At 50.0% G+C, this 25,959-nt stretch overlaps 1 protein-coding gene across 1 annotated transcript in view; it reads right to left on the bottom strand.

Moving 5' to 3' along the window:
- Positions 1-2,859: 2,859 nt before the first annotated feature.
- The window catches only part of LOC149336569 (neprilysin-1-like), a 49,474-nt gene continuing 26,374 nt past the window's right edge, over positions 2,860-25,959 (bottom strand). Inside the window, exons 7-11 of the mRNA XM_089554176.1 lie at positions 24,166-24,450; positions 21,457-21,654; positions 18,241-18,476; positions 5,603-5,725; positions 2,860-3,477 (exon numbers count right to left, since the gene is read on the bottom strand). Of these exons, the coding sequence (XP_089410302.1) occupies positions 3,139-3,477; positions 5,603-5,725; positions 18,241-18,476; positions 21,457-21,654; positions 24,166-24,450 (1,181 nt within the window). The 3' untranslated portion in view covers positions 2,860-3,138. The remainder of the gene's footprint in view (positions 3,478-5,602; positions 5,726-18,240; positions 18,477-21,456; positions 21,655-24,165; positions 24,451-25,959) is intronic.

Genomic DNA, 25,959 nt, shown 5'->3' with positions numbered 1-25,959 from the left:
GAACTCGAGAAATTAGGAAATATTACCTTGAATAAATTGTCTGAATGGAGACAAAATTAATTCTTTAGCAACAAACAATAAGAAAACAAAGGCTGTCATTTTCTGGCCATCACAAAAATTTGTTGAACGTTATCTTAATCTCTATTTAGGATCTGAGAAGATAGAAATAACAAAAGAAGTGAAAACGCTGGGTGTCACCTTTCACGAGAACTTGATCTGGGATATCCATGTAGACTGCGTGATTAAATGCCTGGCCAGGGCTTGCGGGATACTTTGCCGATTTAGACAAGTTCTTCCACTCAAAATAAAGCTGCTACTTTATAATGGTATTTTAAATCCTCAAGTAAATTTCAGGTTCTTCTACTCTCCTTGCACCAGGGGTGCCCCGTCGGAGACGGTTGGTTCCAACTGGAAGACTGAAGCTATGATCTCTGCACCAGGGGTGCCGCGTCGGAGACGCTCTCGTGATGAGTCGAGATGCAGGGATAAAGGCAAATACTTCAAGTTTATGTACAGATATTTACAGCATATAGAAGTTTAGACACTCGAGACAAATTAAACGGCACAAGGACAAACAACAAAAAGGGCGGAACTGGCTAATACTAGGGGAGGCCCCTGCTCGGCGTTGCCGAAGATGCGTTGCATCTGACCTTAGCGCAGAACCCCGATTGTTGTTGTTGTGTTGTTGTTGTGACTGAGAGAAGGATGAATAGGAAATTGCACGGGCCTGCTACTGGCTCGAGCCAAGCCACCACCGCTGCCACGTGCAGATAGAGAAGAGTTAAAACATCAGAGGAAGGAGAGGAAAGGAAAGACGCGCGTCGCAGCAACAACTGCGTCCGCCGGAGCGGACGCTGCTCAAAAAAAACAGATAAGCGACCGAAGCCGCGCTCGCCGAAGCGAGAACAGATACCCCGATTCCGGCTCCGGGGTCCTGTTTTAAAGACCTAAAGGCCCAGCCCACATTTCGTAGCAACCAATCATATTGTGCTCTCAACATGATTGGTTCTTCAAGAGCCTGGCCAGCCCTCCAGCTGCCGTAAAGTAGAGCACTCTCTCCACCACAAAATAAAAACAAACACAAATAGACATCCGTGCCAGCACGTGTGCGAATCAGTACCGCGGGTGGGGGAACACCCGTATACCTGCCGGCGCGCTCGCGAGCGGCCGCGTTCCAAGAAAGGAGACGCTTCGCTGTGAGCACCCCCAGCCGCGTTCCGATGACCCCCGCGAACGCTACCGAACCCTTACACTCATCTAAACTATTGTAATCTTGTATGGGGAACTACATCACTAACGAACATCAACAAACTCCTTCTTTTACAAAAAAGAGCTCTCCGTCACATAGCAGATGTTCCATACAACGCTCACACAAGTGACCTGTTCCCCTTACTTGGTGTTGTTCCTGTGACACATATGTACGAGCTGAATGCCCTATTAAAATACAAATATTCCCTGAGATTTAATCGGACGCCTTTTCTACGATTATTACATTTAACAAAGCCACCCGAGGTACCGTACAATATAAGAACAAGAGAAGTATGGTTGGTGCCGTTTTCCCGCACGAATCATGGCCAGAACAGACTACAATATATTATGCCTACTTTACTTAACTCTATTATAATTCCAACACGGACATCCACACACTATCGAAACAACACCTAAAGCGTTTTTTCACTTGCAATTTAGGGAGGTAACGTCAATGTTTTGAAATCTTGTTTTATTATTGCAGCCTTTTGTGCACGTATTTTCAATGATGGCTGCATTACAGCCGTGTGTGGTAAAACTGTGGTCTGTGCTTCTATGCCTGCAAATGTAGTAGAAAATGTTTTTAGTCCTGTATAGCCATATGTCAACTTCGCCGTTAGATGTTCTTCAGTGAGCAAAATATTGGTGATTAAGTATTAGTATTCGTCTTATTGAATCCATGTCTATCAGTTACATTGAACCTGTATTATTACTTTTTACTAATATGCGGCATTTTGTGTTTGCAATTACTATGTACACTATATGTATTTTGTGTTTACTATATATTTTGTGTTTACAATTACTATGTATACTGCAGGCTCTTATCTTCGTACAATTTTAATCGCAGCTATGTTTTCTTTCTGCTGTTATCCGTTGTCAAGAGAAAAAAAGGGGTAAGAACCGTTGTCAAGCTGCTCGAGAAGCAGCTTTTTGTTCAGAAAAAAATGCTAAATAAATTGATTTGATTTGATTTGATCCTGTGCTCAAAATACAATGGGCGGAACTTCTGGCAGGTGCACTCGAGATTTTGTTCCCATCACTGCCCAGATTAAGGAGACAGACATAGGTCCCAATAGGGTCCATGCATTTTGACCCTGTCCATTGGCCGGGCAGCGAGTTTCCATATAAACTAGGCTTAAACAAATTGAACACGTTTGGTCCCCAGAAACACTGTACATAATTCGAGTCGATCCTATTAACGGGGGTCGTTTTAACGCGGCACGGCTGTATACATTTAAATTTTGTCGGGTGACAAGAAGGGCCCTAAACGGCAATGTCTATCGTTGCAAACGGCATACTTTTTATATGCGACGCCTGTTTTAAAGCAGAAACCTGGGCTAGTTGGTGTTTGGATTGAGAGGACATAGTGGAGCGCTAAAAAACAGGGACGAAGGTAGACAAAGACAACACAGGCGCTAGTGTTGTCTTTTTTTTTAGCGCTTCCACTATGTCCTTTCAATCCAAACACCAACTAGCCCAGCTTTCTGCTAGCGCCTGTGTTGTCTTAGTCTACCCTCGTCCCTGTATTTTAGCCCTCCAATATGTCCTCTCAAGCCTGTTTTACACCTATGCAGTAAATCGCCACAACGGTGCTTTTTTATTTTAGCTAGCCTTTCCCGAAACGCGGCTCCCGAGGTTTGGCGCACTCAACCCTTGAACGCCGCGTTAAGAAACCCCGAGAGCTGCCGCCGCTGACTTAAGGCGGTCGCTAATAACAATTCTCAGACAGTGCAACGCATTGTGCGGCTTTCAAAACACTGGGTTCTCATCGCCCTGAAAAAAAGGCTTCAGCTGACAACACACGTACACTTCACGGATGTGGAGCCGACATGCAGGCGGCTGACCCTACTGCCATTGCTGGCAAGTAGGTTGCGGCGTCCTCTACGACGGTTAGCTCCAGAAGGAGCACTTGCGGGCGGGATTCATGCGCGCTCCGCGCCTGCACTGGAAGGCCACCGAGAATGCGTGCAAGTTCATGGCAGGCACATTGCAGCGCGCTCGCGCGCTCGCAAAGTTCCCCGTGGGTGTGCGGCTGTCCAGCCTGCAGGTCGTCATGCAGTGACCCACAAAGAAGAGCCGCAATGCGCTTAGGTTGAGGTCCGGCAAGGTCTGGGTCTGCTCGGCGCTGGGCAGCCTCTTGAAAGCTTCCAACGCCGTCGCTGTGCCCACCAGATCTCCCACGTTTTCAGCCAGGTCCTTGGGTTTGCCCTTGAAGTTTGTCAGCCACGTCTGTAGGCAAGGAATCGGGTTAGAAAACGTGGGCTTCAGTAAAACATTCTCCGGGGCATGTTGGTTCATAGAAAAGCGCAACAAGACGACACAAAGGACAGGACAGCGCCTGTCCTGCCGTTTTTCCTTCTTCTTTGTGTCGTCTTGTTGCGCTTTTATTCTTGCCAAAACGTGGGCTATACGGCGTCTACTTCTTCATTTTGTTGGCTGTCCATACAGCATGTGTACACCCTTATGAAATGCTATACAGACTGTCTATAGTTTTCTGGTAGACTCTATTGCCTGCATATAGATATTTCCTTTGGGGTTTTCGTAGTCTCTAGGCTGCCCATAGAGAAAAGTGTCCTAAAATGGTTGGGTTGTGTTTGGTTTAATGGCGCATAAGAGGAGATGGCTATCATGCGCCCAGATCAAGGTATAGAAATTTTTTTTATATAGGATGTTGTACAAAAGTGAAAATCAACGGTAGAGTAATGAGACTAGAAATTTATTTCGTTTTAACTAGTAAAGACAAAAGGCAACAATTTAGAAATGGCTTATGGTAAAAGTTTAAACAAGGTTAGGTAGCCTCAGCAGCCATGCTTGAAAGGGCAAGGATCTCGAGGTTCCTATGCATGGCCATAAATAAATTATCTATAGACTGTCCTATAGGATTTTTCTATAGAAAGTCCACAGATTTAGATCGGACCATTACCCATTTCCATGACAGGATCTTACAATTCTCCAATTTTCACAATTTCTCTCCGAGAATCTTGGACATGATTTTCAGCACTGTTTGCCTGCTTGCATGGGTGGTAATGAATAGTAACTCCAGTATTTCTATCCCGCGGACTTAATTTTTAATGCCCGTAGAGTCTACCGGAACATAGCTGACATGCATGGCTGCTAGAATATACGTATCAGCGCTCATCGTCTGCACTAAATGCGCTTCCAGGTGAAGCAAGCAGCATCATCATCCTCATCATCAGCCTGAATACATCAACACAGGAGATCGGCTTCTCCGATATCCCTCCTATTAATCCTGTCCTACGTCAGCCGCTACCCCTTCTTCTTGCGAACTTTCTAATCTTGTCCACTTGGCCCTTTGCCTCCACCTGTTACGCTTGCATTCTTCTGGAACCCAGAGGTACACCCTTAAGGTGGTCCCGGGTTCGAACCCCGGAGCAGGCAGAATTTTTCTTTAACTACGAAGTTTCTGAGAAAGCCGTATAGCTTTCCTTTGTAGCCGTATGGCTGCGCTCCGGTGGACGTCAATGAGTAATTACTCCCTTACTATACTTAAGGACTAACGGTTATCTTGCGTTCCAACTACACGGCCTGCCAACGTGCCCTTCTTTACTTTAGCTATCACTAAATGTCTCCTTTCTTCGATGTCCCGCTTTGGTCTCTTCCTTTTCCGTATTTTACACCCACTCAATGCCATCTGCATAGCTTGTTGCGCTGTACTCAACCTAATTTCAAACCTTGTCGTGAGCCTACAAGTTTCTGGCCCGCTTAGGCCCACTCAACTGTCAGAGTGGTCTTGTCTTTCCGGAGCTCAACTTCAACCCGCCGCATGCAGGGGGGTTGATGTAAAAGGTAGCGAGCTAAGTTGCGGAGGACTACGGAATTAAGGCATCCGCTATACGGGACGAATGTGGCCCACAAGCTGGTTATCGAAACCGTGGCACCCACCACCTGACCAGACCCCTGCGCCACGTCTTGCCTCATAGCTTCATTTGTCGTGATTCTGTCGTGATTAGGCAAGATAACCGCTGGTCTTTAAGGGTAACGGAGTGGATTCCAAGAGAAGGCAAACGTAGCAGGGGGCGGCAGAAAGTTAGGTGGGCGGATGAGATTAAAAAGTTTGTGGGGATACAGTGGCCGCAACTGGCAAATGACAGGGTCAATTGGAGATACATGGGAGAGGCCTTTGCCCTGCAGTGGGTGTAGTCAGGCTGATGATGATGATGATGTCCTGAATCGCGGGCTTCGAGGTTTTCGCGAAAGCTTAATTTTATACACACAACGCCTTTCTTCAACAAGCGTCGGTGAATACAGTTGTCGTACAGAATGTTTTTCCAGCGTGAAATCCGGACAGATTTCTTGCTAGACTCTGAGCAATAACCTGGCGCGCCAGCTATACCTGTGCGTGCGAGGTGCGTAGACACTGCACCCTCTGGTTGAAGGCGGTCTTTGTAGTCTCGTGGAAACAGTAAATGGTTGGGCCATAGATGTCGTACCCGGTCATAATCTGGTGGGCCAAGGCCTGCAGTAAGACACACGCAGGCATTACGAGGACGGGTCAGTGCGGACTAGGTTTAAGTACAGACTGTTCGTCTTCGCACACCTTCTTTGTGTCTCGCAATGCAAGTCGGGATAAGGTTACTACCAGTCCCCCGTTAACCAGCATAAACGAGCGTATAAACGGCCTACCCTGAAATGGATGCTGCTTGTTCGCTTACTCATTTTTTTTTTCAAAAGCAGTTCGCTGGACACGACTGCAGCCTAGAGTCCGCTGACGCACTTCGAATAATTTTTCACAATACATTTCACACGCTAGCAGATCATTTTAGCACAGAGTTAGAGAAGTGCATTGAGGAAAGCACACGACAACAGTGCCGCAAAGTTTACTCGAAGACAATTTAATTTTCACTTTCTGCACCATAGTTACGGCCCAGTCGTTTCAGCATTTGCCAGGTATGTGGAACATGCGGAGTTCGATCCTCTATGCCGCCGGCGACCTGTCGGCTGTCTAATAGGTACAAGCTTTCCCCTGCCTCGGGCCTCGCCTTTCGTTTGTTTCGTTTACCATTCGTGTATCTTCTTTTTCATTATTTGAACAAGCCGACCACCTCGAATCGCTTCTACTTACAGTGGAAGTGTATCAGACCATCACACTGTCTGTAGAGGGCTAGCATGCGCCATGTGTGTTTATTCCCCCCTCCCCCTCCTTTCTTGACGGCTAAGGAAGCGGGGCTTCGTCGTTGAGCGGGCCCCAAGAATAGATGTGGGTGCGCGCGGTCTCATTAGGAGCGCCCATCTTTCTGTCGCCTTTCGTGTCGCCGCTGCAGAACCCGGAGTGCCCCCGGCGGGGGGGGCTGCGAGGAGAGCGCAAAGCGGGCAGCAGCCAGCAGCAAAGCGGGCTCACCCAAGCCTCCCATTGTCCCCTTTTGGGGAAGGACGCGTGTTTCTCGCCGGGGCCGCTTTGTGCCAGTGCACAAAGAGCCAAGAGCATAAAAAGGTCAAGCCGCCGTTTCATCTTACGCCGACAGCTCACCGCGGCTTCACAAACACCACTTGCGGCCCAGTTAAGCTTCGAACGAAGCGGGGTCCGGTGCGTCCGGATGAATGGGAGTTGCGGTCGACGGTGCAGCTGACTGGCGTCCGGTATGGCCCCGGGGCTCGACAACGCGGGCTCAAGAAACGGGTGCGCGCAGAAGACGCCGCCGCACAGAACGAGCACTGCCACCTGCTTAATTGGGGACAGTGGCGGCCGCTTGACTTATGTCGCCGCCCGGACCCCGGAGGACAACTGGCGGGGTCAGCAGTCCATTGTGATCCGACTCTTATCGGAAAGTGGATCTGCGCTCTCGGGTGTTGTTTGCGACAGTCGCAGCTGGGTTGGGGCCGACGATTGCCCTTGTGCCGGGAAGCGTCAAGGTCACGGGTACTGGGGAGACAGGCGTACCCGTGGAAGTGTCTTGCTATGTTGTTTTGTGTGCTTTGCTTCTTCCTCCTTGGGGGAGAGAGTTGGTCTGATATAGTGGGAGTGTTTTGCTATGTGGTTTGTAAGTATTTTGCTGTTCTTTCCAAAGGGGAGAGAGTTTGTTTAATACGGTGGAAGTGTGGGGCGGGGCACGTAACCCGGGGGGCCAATCCGTATGTGTGTGAATTCTCGGAATGTACTATGTTTTAAGTGAAAACGATGCCCTTTTTACAATATGTACATTTGGGAGAGAGTTATGTGCCTTAGGAAGTTGGAGGGCGGGCCACACGGCTAAACCAATCGTGTTAAGAGTTTGACACGATTGGATGCTGATGAATGTGGGTCGGGCCCATGTGTCTTGTGGGTTTCTACGTGGACACAGGCCACCACCCACCGCGGGTTCGAGCTTCGCGCGAGCCAAGGGCCCCGATCAGCCGTCACCACACACACACTGGGACACCGATGCGGTGCACTCAACCTCCGCTGGGAGGAGAGCGATTCGCCGCAAAGAAATAGGCCTCCAAGTTCACAAAGGAGACGTTTATTCACGTCGTCCTTCAGCAGGTATACACGCACTCAATCGTCACCCCGTCCCGGGGGCGCGCGAGGAGCAAGGCTCCGCTGCGCGCACGAAGCGACTCGAGTAATGCGCACCGCTAGCACGCCGCTGCAGGAGAATGTCCCCGCGGCAGTGCTGTGATCTCTCTCTCGTGTCGACCGTTGGGCCGGTTGCGAGAGAGAGTGGGCATTCAACGCAAGGTACGCCTGTCAGAGGTCGCTGGACCCCGCTGGACAGGCTCGAGCCGCTGCAGGTCAGAGGACACGTGCGGGCGAGCTCGAGTAAGCACTGGTCCGAACGGCAAGGCCGGCACGGACAAACAGTAACGTACGCACCTTACGCTGTCTCGGAGGGATCTCTCTCTCTGGGCCCCGCTCGGACGGTCGCGGGGTGCGCGGCCGGCCAGAGCGGGTCCCGGATTCCCGCCAAAAGGCGCCAATGGCAAAGGCCCTTGGGGAGCCGGGGCGGAGCTGTGGCTAAATGACAGTGATTAGTCACCCAGCCGCCTCTCCACCGCCTGAGGCGGGAGCAAGGGAAAGAGGAGAAACAACGCGGGAGGCCGGCACCGCCGCGCAACGGCAACGGCGGAAAGCCAGGATTCCCAGTCTTTAAAACTGGGTCCCGGAGCCCGGAAAGAGGGTTCTGGGCTACGGAGATAGATGTAACGCATCTTCGGCTATGCCGAGTAGGGGCCTCCCCTAAATGTTAGCCAGTTCCATGTCGTTGTGGTGCTCACTGCTCAACTTGTATATATGTAAACTATTGTATATAAAGCTTCAAGTTATATCTCCTGCAAGTTCTCTGTTGTTTGCAAGTATCATCTCCTATAGACCTTCAGCCTTCAAGTAATAACAAGCCGTCTCCGACGGGGCACCCCTGGTGCAGAAGAAAGAAGAGAAAAAGAACCTATTCGCTTTTGGTAGAAGAAGAAGAAGAAGCTTTACTGGCGCAGTCGACAGGATCCTGTTGCTATCAGAAGGAAGCACAGGAAGAAGGGAAGGCAAAGAAGGGTAGACGTCCAGGCATCAACAAGTCGAACATTGGCGGTTCGGGAGGACAAGGTGCAGGCGGAGAGAAGCGGCAGCCGTCAAGGAAGCCAGGCCTGGTCATCGGAAGTCAACTGACGTCGGCGCCAGTGGAGCGGCGACAGTCGAGGCCACCGGGCGGCAAGGGACAGCTGATCGCAGGCGGCCAACTTCAGGAGGGACAGCGACTATCTACGAGGGACAGCAGTGCTCCGGTTCAAAGGGGTGAGTCCTCTTCGTTCTTCGCATTGGTGCGAACGGCGCTGTCCGAATAAGGCTTCCAGCGTGCATGGAAACACGCTTCGGTCACTTAAACCCCGACAGACAAAACCCCAGGAAATGAGTGACGAGGAGTACGGTGAGGGGGCCGGGACGAGTGATGTTCCGGTGGAGCCGGTTGCGTCGAGGGACCAGATGTTAGATAAACAGATACTGCTCGTAGAGCGACAAATTGAGCTTGCAAAACTGCAGTCTATGCTGCGGAGAGGCGGAGGAGAGAGCTCGGGCTCGCCAGAGGCATGGGACGCGCACGGGGAGTTGAGGCGCTTCTCGAAGCTACTCGCAGGAGCCCTCCCAAAATTTCCGGCGGACGCCGAGGTTCCAGTGTGGTTTGAGTCCGCGGAGAACACGCTCCAGGCGTACGACGTCCCAAGAGACCGATGGGGGCAGATCATCTTCCCGCTAATAGCGGAAAAAGTGCAGTTTCTCTCGACTAGGCTGACGCCATCTCAGCATAAAGATTATGACGCGCTCAAAAGGGCGGTGCTAGAAGAGCTGAGGCTTTCCGCTGGAGAGTACCTCAGCCGCTTCCGAGGCTCGCACAAGAGAGCGAACGAAGGGTGGCGGACGTTTGTAACGCGCATCCAGAGTTACCTCCACTTGTATCTTGAGTCGAGAGGAGTCAAAACCCTAGAGGGACTAATCGCGTTACTGGTGGCGGATCAGGTAAAGAGCTACCTGTCGGAGGAAGCGCTGAAATTCATTATCCTTCAAGAAGGGAAGGAGTGGGTGAAGGCGCCCGAGATGGCCGCGCTCCTTCAAACGTTTGAGGAGGCGGAGGGTAAGAATAGCGCCGGCAAAAAGTCCGAGCAGAAAAATTTCGAGGGTCCCAGCGCACGAGGTATCGCGCCAGTCAAGGAGAGGGGTAAACCGTTGAAGCTAAAGGCTCAGGTGACGAACGCCAACTCGCGCTCCATCAGCTGCTTCAGGTGCGGCTCAACAGGACATTTGAAATCGAACTGTCCGCATAGCTCAAGCCAGACCATCCCGAAGGCACTCAATGAGAACGCAAATAGCCTGTCCGCTCGGGTAGCTATGGGGTGTATAGGAGGCGGGCGTAGTGAGCTGACGGCCGTGGCACTCCGTTGAAAGGGTAAGGAAATAAACGCTATCCTTGACACAGGCGCGGAAATTACGGTTGTGAGGGAAAATCTCGTACCACCCGGGCTGACGAAGCCTCACGGGAAAATAAATTTGATATCCGCATTCGGTGAAAAGGTGGAAGCCAAGCGGGCGGTATTGCCGATGACTATGCACAAGGACACAGGAGTTATCGCTGACGTAATGGAAGCTGTACCTGTGCTCTGCGACCTCACCGAAAAGTTGGTTACGCAAACCGATTGTCTTCTGTCGCAGGAGGCCTGGGAGTCCCTCGAGGTGGGAGGGAAATCCCAAGGGATTAAAGCTTCTGATGAAAGGGGAACCGCAGACTTCATACAGTCATGTGATAAAGAGCAAGCCGCGGGAGAGACAGGTGGTACGCTAATCGCCCAGACTTCTCTACGCGACGGAGTAGGCTCTGAGGAGAGTGACGTTGCCGGACCCACAGTAACGCCAGTGAATGCGAAAAGCATGGCGGAGGTGTTTAGGGAGGAGCAAAGGCAAGATGAGGCTTTACAGATGGCCTGGAAAGATGCGCAGGCAGGCAAGGGAGGTATGTCGGTAGTCGATGGGTTTCTCTACCACACGGATAGGATAGAGGGGCAGCCGGTAATGCAGCTGCAAGAGCACTTACGGCAAGCGGCGGAAGCGGCGGAGCTGATCAGAGAACAGCAGCAGAACGTGTACGCTCGCCAGTATAATCAGCGTGCTTCCGTCAAAAGCTTCGAGGCTGGGGAAGCGGTGCTCGTGTTTGACAATCAGCGCGGAGGGAAAATGCTTCCAAGATGGAAGGGGCCAGGTACGGTCGCCGGCAAGTACCGCGACCATGCATACTTTGTACAGGTGCCTGAAGGGGGTAAAAAGCTCGTTCATGCCGGGAAACTCCACTCATATCAGAGTAGGGTAATGGCGCTCAGCGTCATGTTTGAGGAGGACGACGCGTTCGGGGAAGTTGAATGTGCACCTAGCCCAAAGAGTTCCCAGCCAGGAACAGAGATACTCTCTGTGGAAATGACCGCACACATGCCGGAGAGGAACCGAAGTGCGACTCGGAACATATTTAAGAGGTACCGAGACCTGTTCGACGAGAAACCCGGGGTGGCTAAAGTAAAAGAGCACGACATAATCCTGGCAGAAGGTTTTGCGCCTAGAGCGTCGCATGCCTACCGGGTGCCAACCAGCTTGAGAGGGGAGGTGAGCAAGCAGGTAGATGAGCTGCTGGATCTCGGCTTAATTGTCCCCTGCGAGAGCCCGCACGCCCATCCCGTCTTCTGCGAATCAAAACGGGATGGCAGCATAAGGTTATGCGTAGACTTCCGCATGCTGAATGCGGGAACGGTCGCAGACGCCCATCCTATGAAACCACCGGGAGAACTAATAACGAGAGTAGGTAGGGGAGAGTATATGCGCAACTACGCTGAGGTGGCGAGGCCGTTGACAGAACTGACAGGAAAAAGGGTCGCGAACAAAATTCCGTGGTCTAGCGAGGCCGACAGCGCGTTCCAACGCCTCAAGGCTGCGCTTTGTGAGGCCACTGCTCTTGGGACGCCGGACCCGGACAAGCCATTTTGGCTTTACACAGACGCCTCCGCGTTCGCCGCCGGGGTCTGCCTTTCTCAGCGGGATGAGGACGGTGCGGAGGTCCCGATCGCCTTCGCGAGCCACAAGTTCTCTCCGACGCAAACCCGATGGTCCACTATTGAGAGGGAGGCCTTTTCAGTAGTCTGGGGCCTAAATAAGTTCGACATCTGGCTTTTCGGCGCACAGGTCACAGTCGTATCGGATCACAACCCCCTTGCATTTCTAACGCTCAGCACTCCACACGGGGCTAAGCTAACACGTTGGGCGCTAGCGCTGCAAAGGTACAATGCAGTGGTGCAGCACCGCAAAGGGAGCTCGCACAGCAATGCTGACGCATTATCTCGGCTACATAACTGTTGCTGGCATTCGGACGGCGGCGTACGGGCCGTGGCGGAGGACGGGGAGGAACCCCTGGTGTCATCCGCAGCAGTGATGTGAACGTGTGGTGAAAAGTGCGAACTCTGCCAGCGGCACAGTTCAGACATGAGAACACTGTGCCGCGGGCTGTGAAGGACACTGCATGCAGTCCGTGAAGCCGTAGCTTTCATTGTTTGTACGCGCGTTGGTAAGCACGGCTTGAACGGCAATTCCTCGCTGGCATGGACAGCAAGTGCAGAGTGCCGTCTCTATTTGTCACGCGCCATGTGTGTACGCGACGTCGTTTGTTGGCCACGCGGGAGGGAAACGACCGACTGCAGCCGCAGGGGTAGCGCGTAACGCGGAAGCTGTAACCGAGTTGCGGGACTGCTGGCGTTGTAGTTAAGCCACTAGCCCTTTTGCTTGTGTGTTTTTATTCATCTAAGCGTGCTGCAACCCTTAGATGAATTTTGAGGGGGGCGTGTAGAGGGCTAGCATGCGCCATGTGTGTTTATTCCCCCCTCCCCCCTCCTTTCTTGACGGCTAAGGAAGGGGGGCTTCGTCGTTGAGCGGGCCCCAAGAAGAGATGTGGATGCGCGCGGTCTCATTAGGAGCGCCCATCTTTCTGTCGCCTTTGGTGTCGCCGCTGCAGAACCCGGAGAGCCCTCGGCGGGGGGGCTGCGAGGAGAGCGCAAAGCGGGCAGCAGCCAGCAGCAAAGCGGGCTCACCCAAGCCTCCCATTGTCCCCTTTTGGGGAAGGACGCGTGTTTCTCGCCGGGGCCGCTTTGTGCTAGTGCACAAAGAGCCAAGAGCATAAAAAGGTCAAGCCGCCGTTTCATCTTACGCCGACAGCTCACCGCGGCTTCACAAACACCACTTGCGGCCCAATCAAGCTTCGAACGAAGCGGGGTCCGGTGCGTCCGGATGAATGGGAGTTGCGGTCGACGGTGCAGCTGACTGGCGTCCGGTATGGCCCCGGGGCTCGACAACGCGGGCTCAAGAAACGGGCGCGCGCAGAAGACGCCGCCGCACAGAACGAGCACTGCCACCTGCTTAATTGGGGACAGTGGCGGCCGCTTGACTTATGTCGCCGCCCGGACCCCGGAGGACAACTGGCGGGGTCAGCAGTCCATTGTGATCCGACTCTTATCGGAAAGTGGATCTGCGCTCTCGGGTGTTGTTTGCGACAGTCGCAGCTGGGTTGGGGCCGACAATTGCCCTTGTGCCGGGAAGCATCAAGGTCACGGGTACTGGGGAGACAGGCGTACCCGTGGAAGTGTCTTGCTATGTTGTTTTGTGTGTTTTGCTTCTTCCTCCTTAGGGGAGAGAGTTGGTCTGATATAGTGGGAGTGTTTTGCTATGTGGTTTGTAAGTATTTTGCTGTTCTTTCCATAGGGGAGAGAGTTTGCTTAATACGGTGGAAGTGTGGGGCGGGGCACGTAACCCGGGGGGCCAATCCGTATGTGTGTGAATTCTCGGAATGTACTATGTTTTAAGTGAAAACGATGCCCTTTTTACAATATCTACATTTGGGAGAGAGTTATGTGCCTTAAGGAAGTTGGAGGGCGGGCCACATGGCTAATAACCAATCGTGTTAAGAGTTTGACACGATTGGATGCTGATGAATGTGGGTCGGGCCCATGTGTCTTTAAAACTGGGTCCCGGAGCCCGGAAAGAGGGTTCTGGGCTACGGAGATAGATGTAACGCATCTTCGGCTATGCCGAGTAGGGGCCTCCCCTAAATGTTAGCCAGTTCCATGTCGTTGTGGTGCTCACTGCTCAACTTGTATATATATGGAAACTATTGTACATAAACCTTCAAGTTATATCCCCTGCAAGTTCTCTGTTGTTTGCAAGTATCATCTCCTATAGACCTTCAGCCTTCAAGTAATAACAAGCCGTCTCCGACGGGGCACCCCTGGTGCAGAAGAAAGAGAAAAAGAACCTATTCGCTTTTGGTAGAAGAAGAAGGCGAAACTTTACTCTGTCCTAACTGGGCCACCTCTTCGATATTTAAGCAATGTATACTTCGTCCGCTGTGATACAGTTGCATGCGTGTTCAGTGTATTCCCTTTTCTGACTTAGACCGCCAGGTTTTGTGCTTTGGCGAGTTTTTTTTTTTAAATTACGGAAACTCAAGAAGCAGATACATGTGTAGAAAAAAAATATGTAGGCAACGTATAGTGTGAAAAAACAATTTCGTCACTGCTTTGCCTTAAAGGCTGAAAATGATATCAACGGCCTCGAGCCTCTAAGCACCGGGACGAAAAATGTTTTTTTTCGGCTTTTCTTATCCAAACCCCGAAGGAAATTTCTGAGGTACATCACATCGCAGATAAGTTATGGAGGGCACTTAAGGTCCTTACCTGCTGTTAATGCGAATACATCTTTTGATCTAAATGCCTTTACATAAATGCCTTAACCATAATGGCCTCTGATCTAAAGGCATTTGACCTAGAGGACTTTACCTTGAAGGCATTTAACATGAACGCCTTCACCTAAACGCTGTTGACCTGAATGCTTTTAACCTAAAGGCCTTCAACCTAAAGGCTTTATCATTGTCATTATTGGCCCTCATCATTATTTACTAATGCCACTTATCATTCCAAAACTACGAGTACCACTAACCACCCCCATCAATAACTACTGCTCTCTCGTCTAATGTTTTTTTTTTTCTCCATTGCCTATGATTGTCCATTACTATCTTGTGGTCTACCGCTGACGGCTTGCGAGACCATGGTGACGTCAGAGGTTTTGGTACCACTTTTCTTGATGAACGTCGCCGGGTTTCGTTGCTGATGAGCCACATATTATTGCTTTCGCATTAATATTTTCACGGTGCCAGCTGTTAAAGGCATGTGCGCATATAGAATCGTTCGCATGAAATGACGTCGTTATAACCTGATGAGCGCCACCCGGGGCGATTGTCGTGGTCGTGGCACCACCCAGGCGCGCGCACAGTCGTTCTTGACGAGACCAAACGGCCGCGGCAACGGCAAGGGAAGAAAGCCCCCCCCCCCCTCCCGTTTGTACAGCTGCAACAGATCTATTCGTCTCGAACAAAACAATACACGCAGGACTCCGGCGACACCCGACCGGCTCTTGCCAATAGTGGCATAACATTTGCATGAAGCGCCGCCGCGGTGGCTCAGTGGCTATGGTGCTCGGCTGCTGGCCCGAAAGACGCGGGTTCGATCCCGGTCGCGGCGGCTGAATTTCTTTGGAGGAGAAATTCGAGGCCCGTGTACTGTGCGATGTCAGTGCACGTTAAAGAACCCCAGGTGGTCGAAATTTCCGGAGCCCTCCACTACGGCGTCTCTCATAGCCTTAGTCGCTTTGGGACGTTAAACCCCATAAACCAAACCAAACCATCTGCATGAAGCACAGCTCCCAGCGCAGTGTTCACATCAGTTAGTCACTCAACCACATGATGTGTTGACTTCGCACAACCCATCATGTGATCGCGTGACGCAAGTACAAAGATTGCATAATGTGGCGCCAGGGAAAGCGCGCATCCCTCTTCACGTAATGCCTCTCTATAACTCTCTACTGAGAAGATAGCGACATTGCCCCTGTCGAGGGGCTTTTAGGCGCGAACCTCCTTGCCCATCCTTGCTTTCCAGCGTCCTCATTAGGCTTAAATCTGGAGGCCCGCTATAAATAACGCGAAACTCATTTCTCCTGCCTCGATTATCACCACTTTTATGCGAAGCATACTAAAATAGCCCAACCCAGCTCCTCGAGCGCGGCAGTGTCGTTACCATTGACCTTTCGTCACCTCCATGTCATACCACGTGATGCGTGACGTCACAGCAGATGAAAAACGGGGGCCCAACTCGCGCCGTCGCGCGAGGCGTCGTGACCAAGGATGACCACGTGGTGCGTGACGTCACAGCAGATGAAAAACGGGGGCCCAACTCGCGCCGTCGCGCGAGGCGTCGTGACCAAGGATGACCACGTGGTGCGTGACGTCACAGCAGATGAGAAACGGGGGCCCAGCTCGCGCCGTCGCGCGAGGCGTCGTGACCAAGGAGGACCACGTGATGCGTGACGTAACGACATAGGAGAAACGGGGCCCCAGCTAGCGCCGTCGCGCGAGGCGTCGCGACCAAGGAGGACGCCTCCTTGGTCGCTTCGCATCTGACTAGCTTCGCATCTGACTAGGCTTAACCTAAGCTAAGCCTCAGCCATTTTTTTGACGCAGAATACTATTCGTCCCATTGGATAATTATTTACGCTCTAGATCGGGCCGTAGTCTACGATGCGGTAATCTGTTTCGCATGTGGTGAAACTCTGAGCATTTCGCGAAGCGAAATAATCACCACCACCAGCTACGAGGTGCGCCAGGGGGACGAACTTCCGCTATCGCAGACACCGGAAATAAAGACGGAGAGGAAGTGTAAAAGTGAGGAAGAACGCGGCAAGAACAAAGAGTGGCGCTACAATATACATGAAGCCTATCACCAGGCTTCAACTTTTTAAAACAACGGAGTTACAGTTGCTAAGCTAGGGGCAGACCAAAAGGCAGATGAATGCCTGCCGAACAGTATTCCCCTTCTTGCTCCAATTCAGGAGCACAAGATATTCAGCGTAGAAAGCACAAACGAAATAGAAATGCACACTGCGTGGCTTCATTGCCAAGCGTTGTTTTATATTGAACACCTATATGCCGTTTAACGATTTCACAAAAACGAGAGACAAAAATGGAAGGAATGGTTACACCTGGTGTGAAAACAGTTAAACTTTCAATGACTTGGTATCTTTAATAAGTTTCTCAGCAGAATGACGATCATTTAAAAAGCTGGAAAGTTTATAAGTTAGCGTTTGGGTGACGCAGTTTTCGCGTATGTTCGGTTTATATAATTTGTGTGCCGTGTGTTGTAGTTGTGTACTTTCTCAAGACACCTGTGGCAAAATGCGACAGGATCAGAATGCATTTGTAAGTAAATCGCTAACTCTATCTTTTTGCTTATAACATTCCATTCAGTAATCGGATCCTGTTTTCAAAGCAATCTAAACAATACGATTTCTAAACTGATCGCGCAGGCCGAGGCGCCTAGAGAGGATGAGTCGTCTAATATCCCCCTAAAGCGCGGTAAAATAAAGTTCAAAATAAAGTGCACTTACGAAGAGGGTCACTTTTTAAAACTGCACTCTTGCACAGCTAAACGGCGCAACGTAATTGCACTCAAAGTGCACTCCCATAATTGCACTCACAGGAGTGCGTTCACAGAACACAACTTGAGGGTTGAGTGCGGAGCCTCGCCACCAGCGACTTCAAAGGCACAATATGTATAGTGCATAAAAAAGTACTTACAAGTTCATTTTACATGCTGTAACACTGTTTTTAGAAAAATTCGTTATAGCTACAAGCGAAGCAACAAAACAAAGGAACGAGACAGATGCAACATCGCTGCCCGCCGCCATCTTGTTTGTTGCCGCAAAAATGGACAGCCTTGGCTGGTCTTGCCTTTTCTTCTATTTCTATTTTTTATGGTTAAAAACTGTTTAACCTGGATTTATCTGCGCTATCACGTTAAGCAATCAATTAATAAAGTCCCTTTTGTTTTCCATCGACCTCTTCAGAAATTCCGCTCATTTCGTGCTGCCATTTCTTCTTACTACGAGTACACTTTGCTTTCCCGTTTAGCCCCGCGTAGCCCAAATTGTCACTCGGTATGCCGAAGCGCACTCCCCGTAAGTGCACTTAACTTGTGCGCTTGACAGGGATATAAAACTTGACGCGCTCGGCGGACTTGTCCGAATGGTTGTATCGCACTTGCGATGCGTTTTATGCGAAGCATATTGATGTAGGTTTCGGGCCTTCGCGCGACGCCCGGTGGTGGCCACCATTGACCCTGAAGTGGGGTCACGTGACATGACGTCACGTGATGACGTCACACCGGCTGCAGATGGGGCCTCATATCGCGCCGTCGGACGTCGCCCGGCGGAGGCCTCAACGCTTCGGTTCGCGCCGTCGCGCGCGACGCGGCGGTGGCGCCACCATCGCTGCATCACGTGATATGTGACGTCACGCCAGGGATGAAGCAGCGCGCGCCCGCCGTCGCGTCAGTCTCTGTGCTTCGCATCCACTGGGCTTAACCTTGATAAGCCTCCAATTTTTTTTTTTTTTGTTACTTCAGTTCAATATTCGCTTTTGCGTATAGACTCACGCTGCCTAGGCTCCCGTAGTTCAGAGCAGGGTTGCCTACAGGGTGGAAGAAAGCGGGCAGCATTGCGCCCGTCGGCGCGATCACGGCGTGGCTGCCTTCTACGTAGTAGGGGCTCGCTCGGCTCAGGTTGACGTGTATGCGCCTCTGGTCACCCCATTTCTCCTGTGCCCTCGCCGATCGGGCTTTGAGCCATTCGACGAGGAACACGCCGGTCGGTGCCATGTCCGGGTAAAAATCTGCGTGCGATGAGAGTGGCGGCCAGGCTGTGATTTAGCGGATGTTCCAAGTGACACAGGAAATGTGCTAATGAATAATCGGCGAAACATTCAATAAAACGGAGAGTTGAGCTAGTTGGTACATACTGCTGGAAAAAAACAGCGCTGAGACGAGGGACAAAAAGAGGAGGACAACAGGACCTGTTGTCCTCCTCTGTCCTCTGTCCTGTTGTCCTCCTCTTTCTTTGTCCCTCGTCTCAGCGCTGTTTTTTCCCAGAAACATATTCAGGAACCCAGTAGAAGCCGATGAAGGGCAGGTAGCAAAGGCTCAAATCGTTTCGTGCAATCACTCTTCGTCGCATGTTCACCACCGCCACCTGGTGTCGGATGGTTGTGGTGTCGCATGGTGGTGTCGCATTAGGGAGTGACTCCAATCAACACCTATGAGGGAGGACACTTGAAAAATTTTGCCCATTTAGGTGCAGCGGCTTTTTCTGTGCAACCTATCGACGCCATCCGTTATGTGCGCGAAACTCTGCAAACTCTCTTATGCAGCTACGTACTGGAAGATGACGTTTCATTGGCTTCCTTTCAAGTTCTGCCAAGATCTAAATGAGCGATTTGCAAAGGCAGGCAATTTTGTTTTCAGTCGCCAACTTTTTGACCAAGTTAGGGATCTCGAATCGTGCGTTACATGTCTGGAAGCTGGATGTAACCTGGGACTTCCAAGACTACCCGTTATGAAAGATAATCTTCGGGTTACGAACAAAATCAGCGATCCCCACTGTATGAAACTAGGCTTCTCCTCTAAAGCCCGAACGGTTAAGCTTCCGAACAGAATTCCCAGTGCTTTTGCGACGTCACCTTCCGTCGAAAATATAGATGCACGAGGGTGAATGCTGTGCCTCAGCAAGCCACTTTTTCAGTCAGCCCATATTTTACCTTTACATCCTACTCATAAGTTAAGAACAGCACAGGAAATTCATGAAATACTGCAATGCAATGACCCGTTTCACCATAGTATCGGTATAACTCTTATAAGGTACAACGCTAGAGCTGCAAGTGCGAACCATTTTAACTTGCCACTATGCCGCAATACTTACGGTACAAGGCTGATTGAGTTGAACGGTGCACTAATATGGAATGGAATTCCTAATTATGTTAAAATAAAAATTAACTTTTTAAAACCCTGAAAATGTTCTTGCTGAGTCTGTGAATTTCAGGACGGATGATTGCGTAAACTTCGCGCCCAAAGGATTTTGTAAAAATATTATCACCTTTTGGTTATTATCTACAAAGAATGTCAGTATGTTCAACAAATGTATATACTGACATATTAATTAAAAGGGTGCGTAAACATTATGTTGTGATTTTATTATTTCGAACTTATTTATGTGAGAATTACATTTTCAACGCATGTTTGTGATGGACTCTACGCTAGCCTTGGCTCTGGGCCCAGTACCATTTTACATAGTTTCATTCTACTTATTCCAGTTTTGAAATAACAATAAAAAATGAAAGCCCCAAGTATCGGCTGGCAGCGTGAAAGGCCGCCTCAGCTGCCCCAGGGTTCTTTGAGAGTAGCAGCGCCCCTTGGAAGTATTAAGCGCCTCTTGTTTTTCAATCCCATATGCGTGCGACTTGTAGAGAATCGCGTTTCGGCTGTTGAGCATTTGAGCAGTTAGAGCGCACTCCACGCGGCAAAAGGTTTCGAGGTGCCGAACAGTCACGCTAGTGTCACAGTCCAGTTGCGTGGCTTTGACTGTGTCTGCACTCTCCGCCGAGCGTACAAGCATTTGAGCTGCCCATTTTCTGGTTCCCATTATCAAAGGCGATGCGTGCACGCTTATTGTAACTTTATAGTGCAGTATGCTTTACGCCCTGCAATAACCACAGTGACAGCGCCATTCTGAAATCAGATTATGCTCTTTACTGCAGGAACTGATGTGACCAGTAAGTGTACACCGTGACCTCTGTTCTTCCCTGCAGGGCCTTCCGTTGATGATAGACGAAAGCAAACTGTCATTTACGGCCCCATAAAACAGCTACACGCTTGCTCGAGAGAACTCTATAGTCAGGAGGTGCCTGTGCTCCGTTAGGAGAGACAACATCAAAACACCCCGTGCGGCTAGAGTTATTGTATAGGTGCCTTTGCAGCAATCCTATAGGGGGCAGCTGCTTATGGCGAAATTCGTTCCGACCAGAAGACGGAGCACGGCCAAGTGTGAGGCACCCGCGCACAGCAGGTGGTTGTCGCGAATCTTCCGCTGCAATTGTATCTTGTGAAGTAGCAATGTTGCCGGCGATTTCATGAACGCGCGTTTGGATGCCAGCAATTACGGCGCGTGTCCCGTTGGAAAGCGCCAGTTTACTTAAGTTCAGCTACTCGACGAAGCTGAGCTGGCATGTTGAATTTTCTCTACCGGCCCAAACCCCTCTGAAGCAGCGGCAGTCGGTAAATTAAGGCTGATCGGCATCTGTGGTTGGTGTGGCAAAGACTCTCCAATAGCCCCCTCCCCCCCACCTCCACCTTCCCACCCAAATGCTCGGAAGTTTTGGAACCCACCTTTTATGACTAGGTTGACTAGGTTTTATGACTTTTTTCGTAGGTTTTGCGGTGTGGACCGGACACAAATGCTCAGGCAAACTGCGTTCTTATAGGCCTAATAAAACTACAGAACTTGTACTTTATAACGGAGCGCGCCTCTAACGCTAGAATGCAAGGCGCATGGACTTGCTCATTAGAGGGCAAACTGCCTAGCACTGTGCATGTTTGGCGGAACACTGCAAAGGGCTTCTTTCGTGCTCCTCAATAGCCATTTAGATATTTCATTAATAGGTTCAACACCCAGAGATCTTCAAACACTAAGGTTGCCAAAAGGCATTGGTAGTGAGTAAACGGAAAGCTTCATTCCTCTAAATATAGAATCCAACTTGGCTAAAGTGGCACAGAGCAGTACTCTTCACGCTTAGTGTAAAGAATTTCCGGTGAACCACTGACCATAATGCCGGTTCACGGCGGCTTCTTCGATAGTCTCGTCGAGACTACCAAAGTGGCTCTTCATCCTGTCCAAGGTTCTGTGGGCAAATTCGAGCACGGTGCCCTTCAGCCAGCTGGAGCTCTCCAAGGTTGCTTTGAAGGCTTTGTGGATATCGTAAAACATCCCGTCCGCTACCGCCACCGCAAACCAGCTCACGCCTGCAGGGTATGAAATTAGAATTACACCATGAATTACAAAACACAGTGGATGAAACATATTCGCGTCGCGTCGCGTCAAAACAAAGGAATTTTAGATGAAAGAGAGTTTTTGTTGCTGCAGTGCAGGTAGCAGTATTTTGTGAGGGTCTGGAACAATTTGGTTACAGGATTTCCTGCTAATAAATCTTACACTGTACTAGTAGTAGTAGTAAAATACCTTTATTCGACCATAATTTATAGGCTGAGCCATGCCTGAGCATGTCGACCGCCTGGGTGACCAGAAGTCGCTGTTCATCCTCCCCTTCAGCGCCAAGCCAGTCGAGCCAGGTGGTGATGGATAGAGAGGGTGGGGGGAAGGAACCCGACTGCTGAGCAGCCGGGCAATAGAAGAGGCAATGGGCCAGGTCCGCATAGATACAGGGGCAGTTGGGACAGGAAGGATCCGATCGATAGCGATAGAGAAAGAGGCGGGACGGGGTGATGACTAAAATCATATCCTTCAAAACATGTTTATAGCTTTTGGCGCTCCACGCTGAATGTTTGAAATGTAACACACCACGCAAAGGTATGCGTGCAAGAACACTACCCCCCCCCCCCCCCCCACACACACACACGACGCAGGCAGACAGAAAGACAGGCAATTCTACATACCGACTGATGTAGGACAGACAAACTGACGGACACGATAAGACATGTTAGCAAGCCTACAGACCGGCACAAGCACGGGGAGGCAGACAGTTACAAAAGCAAGATGACAAAGGTGACCGAAGGATGAACAGACAGATGGGCGGTCGGACGAACAGGGAATACACACATATAGATAAATAGTTGTATAGATAGACTAGCATTTATCGCTAAAGATTAGGGTTGAGCTATTGTCACGTTGAAATAAAGTATTTCATACATTTTCTTTAAAAACTATATTGATGAAATTGTTCGATCCATGACAGATGCATCATCACGTTTACCTCTGGCAAATTGGTATCCCATTTAATCCTTACTTTAACTCTTGACCTATAAGCAGTGACTGCATGGGGAAGGTTCAGCTCTACGTCCACCTATACTCGGCCATTCCGAGAATTATCTTGGAATCGCAGCGGTGTCGAGAGTCATGCAATAATGCATTCGACAAAAATATCACTTAGCGATGTTATATATGACACGAAGTATTACGATTTCATACACGACTACCAGTTCTGTCTCTAATTCGGCACAACGCCGGTGTTGCTGTGAAGCTCACACTTCTCAAACGGTCTCCCAAAGCGTCCTCCTTGATAAAAGCGCCGCTCATTTGAAAACATACGTCACATCAAATTTTCCCTGTCTCCTTCCGTTTTCTAACGCCAGCGTCGTTTGTACAGCGTGTTTGCACTATGAGAATCAAAGGTTTAAGTTACCCCCAAACAAGTCCGTGTCTTCAAATACGTAGTGGAAAAAAAAAAACAAATGTATGTCTCTCACCCTAGCCCGAAGATATTGCTCACGCCGTGGCCCACTAAGTATATTTCACCTGGGCGGACACTGATAGGGCGCATTGCCGACAGTGTTCAACAGCAAGCTCACCTTCCACCGAATTTCAGCTGGCTAGCGAGGGCACACAGTTGTTTCAGCCGCGAAATACCACGCCGATGGAGACGAGCGCTTTTTACGCGTTAGGAATATGACTCGGAAAGCTATTGGGCTTCCACACGTTTGATGAGCACGCCATAAGAGCTGAACGATGACTGCGAATAGCCGACTGGAGAAAGGGATGGTCGCTTTATTGTTACTAGTTTATACGGTTAAAATTAACCGGTGAACTTTTGCACCTGCTAAAAACTTCTTGAGCCCTGAATTGAAAGACTCTGTAAAGTATTCATATACTCTAGCACCCCTGTATCCTTCGCCACGAGCATGCTCGCCTAACGCGTGCTAATTCGATTTTCTCCGTGCTGTTGAGTGCTCTTTCTGCAATAGAAAAACCGGTCACAATAAAGCTCTTGAAAAGAAACTCAGCCCTGAATAAATTCTCTTCGCAGCGTTAACATTTCCCGCAGAAGCATATGAGGTATCTAGCAGTTCGAAAATTAGTACGTCATAAGTAATAATGCATTATATTCATATGAAGCCAAATATTCTCGTGTATCATATCTTTGCCAAAAGTAAGAGGTCAGCATTATTTGCTTCTCGGTTGCATAGCGGACCGCTTATATCACCCATCTCTAGATCTCCGTAACTTAAGAGAAACCCTAAGCCTCATATTTCAAGCGCTTTTGGCCTCTATATACAAGCCGCTGTGGTCCACTGCACGAGGGAGAAGAAAACCATGCTGCCTGGTTGCTTTTGGCAAAGACTGTACGCACTGGCCGACCAAGAAACTTTTTTTACACTCATTTCAGCACCACCCACTATGCTTTTAAGCTCTTCACTCAATAGTGTCGCCACCTCGTGCAGCGGAGACGACGTACTTCGCTGCCTATTCTATTAAAAAGTGCGGCAATAGAGCTTCCAGGAAACACCGCGGTGACTCACGAGCTCTCAGGTAGCGGCTGGCCATAGCGAACTGCATCAACTCTTGGACGTGGTTGAAGCACACCTCTTTCTTGTCCTTCCCGCCGACCAGCTTCGCAGGCTGCACGTAATCGCTGAGGACATCGAAGAGGCGCCAAGCTGTTACGGCAGTGAATGCCCGCTCCCCCCAGTCGGCGGAATCCAGCAGTTCCTTGAGCGCATCGAGCAGCTCCTTCTGGTAGTGGATCATGGCGCCGCCTCCGTAGATGTCCCGGGTGTATTTGGCAACCGTGCGAGCCCATTTCTCTGCAAGCAGAAACGGGGGCGGTGGTTTATTTTTTTACACACAATGCAGGCCCTGTTTGAGCTAGTGCAGGAGCGACGCTAAAAATACATACAAAAACGGCAGGGTACAAGAAACAAACGCACAAAAAAAGTTGGCAGTGGCTTAGCTCTGCTGTGCCAGAATATACGTAGCGTGAGCAGTGACGTCACGTGGCTCTGCGCCGGCGGCAGCAGCGGCAGCGGCGAGGCGACGGCGAACGCGCGCGCCGAAGCGCGCCATCTGTGCGCAGTGACGTCACTCGCTCCTCGCGCATGCGCAGTATGGTCGACGGAGGGAGCACGCGAAACGGCGAGACTGTGGCCAATGTAGCTCACGCTACAAAACTTAACCAAGATGTTTGCCTAATAGCGCGAACAAGGTGATAGAGACGCTGTAACTAATAAATTGAAGCAATACACAATGAACAAAACAAAAACATAATGCGGCGTCGATAACTGTTAAGAATCAGGTTATTGGAAGAGACCACGTTATGTCAGAAATTAAGTTCCAATGTTGAATTGTCCTAGGAAAAAAAAACGTGTTTGAAATTATTACAACGAGCAAAGTATGCTTAACACTAGGGCTATGATGACTCCTGGTTAATAGAGGAGTATCGGGGGTAAGATAGACATTAGGTGTGACGTGATAAAGTGAATTGTAGGTACAGTGCAGAAATTTCAGTTCCAGCACCTCCGTGTCACGGCCACCAGAAGCTTTCAGACGGTAGGTGAGACGGAAGAACACCTTAGCGCTCTGCTCCCGCACAGTACTAAACTAATGCGCTCGTCGTCTTTTGGAACTATGCGCTGTTCTTGACAGGGACGAAAAAGGTATGCTGAATGGATCCAGTGCTGGCCTCTATTAGCAGCCTGAGATATTAAACTATAAAATTCAGAATGTATCAGGGGTTCATGAGCTGACTTTGTGCCGGTGGAGAAGTCTACTGGAAGCAAAATTAGAGGATGTAGAATCGAGCAAGCTGAATGTGTGGATCTTTCTCAGCGTGCAAGATATGAAGCTCCCGCGGTGGAATCCCGCATATGCCGGAGTCGCATAAAGGACAACACAAACTAGCAATAAATGCGAGGAGTCCGTACAGCAGTGATATTGAGGGTGACATTTTATATACCCTATCTTCCCTATCGAAAAATCTCATATATATGTGTCATATGTGCCTGGTTCATACGAGATTATGGGATATGTGTCATATGTGTCGACGTATGCCGTATGTGCCCACGTATGTCATACGTGTCATATGTGTCTCGTTTACAATTAATGAGAAAGGAAAGAGAAGGGCTGGGCTGGAATTAAAAGGCCGTTAGCAATAAAATAGCTTCCAAAGAAGTTAGTGGACTAAAGGAAGCGAAAAAAAAATGTGAGGACCGGATTCGCACCACTGTGCTACAGATATACAGCTCGCTACACTAACCACTACACCACTGCTGAGACGGAAAATGTTTGCATTATTTTGGCATGACAAGACTTACGCT

This window comes from Amblyomma mixtum, chromosome 7, assembly GCF_055824585.1.
Source record: "Amblyomma mixtum isolate Tamu chromosome 7, ASM5582458v1, whole genome shotgun sequence".
Classification (NCBI taxonomy): Eukaryota; Metazoa; Arthropoda; class Arachnida; order Ixodida; family Ixodidae; genus Amblyomma; species Amblyomma mixtum.
This window is presented reverse-complemented; position numbering and strand designations above follow the sequence as displayed.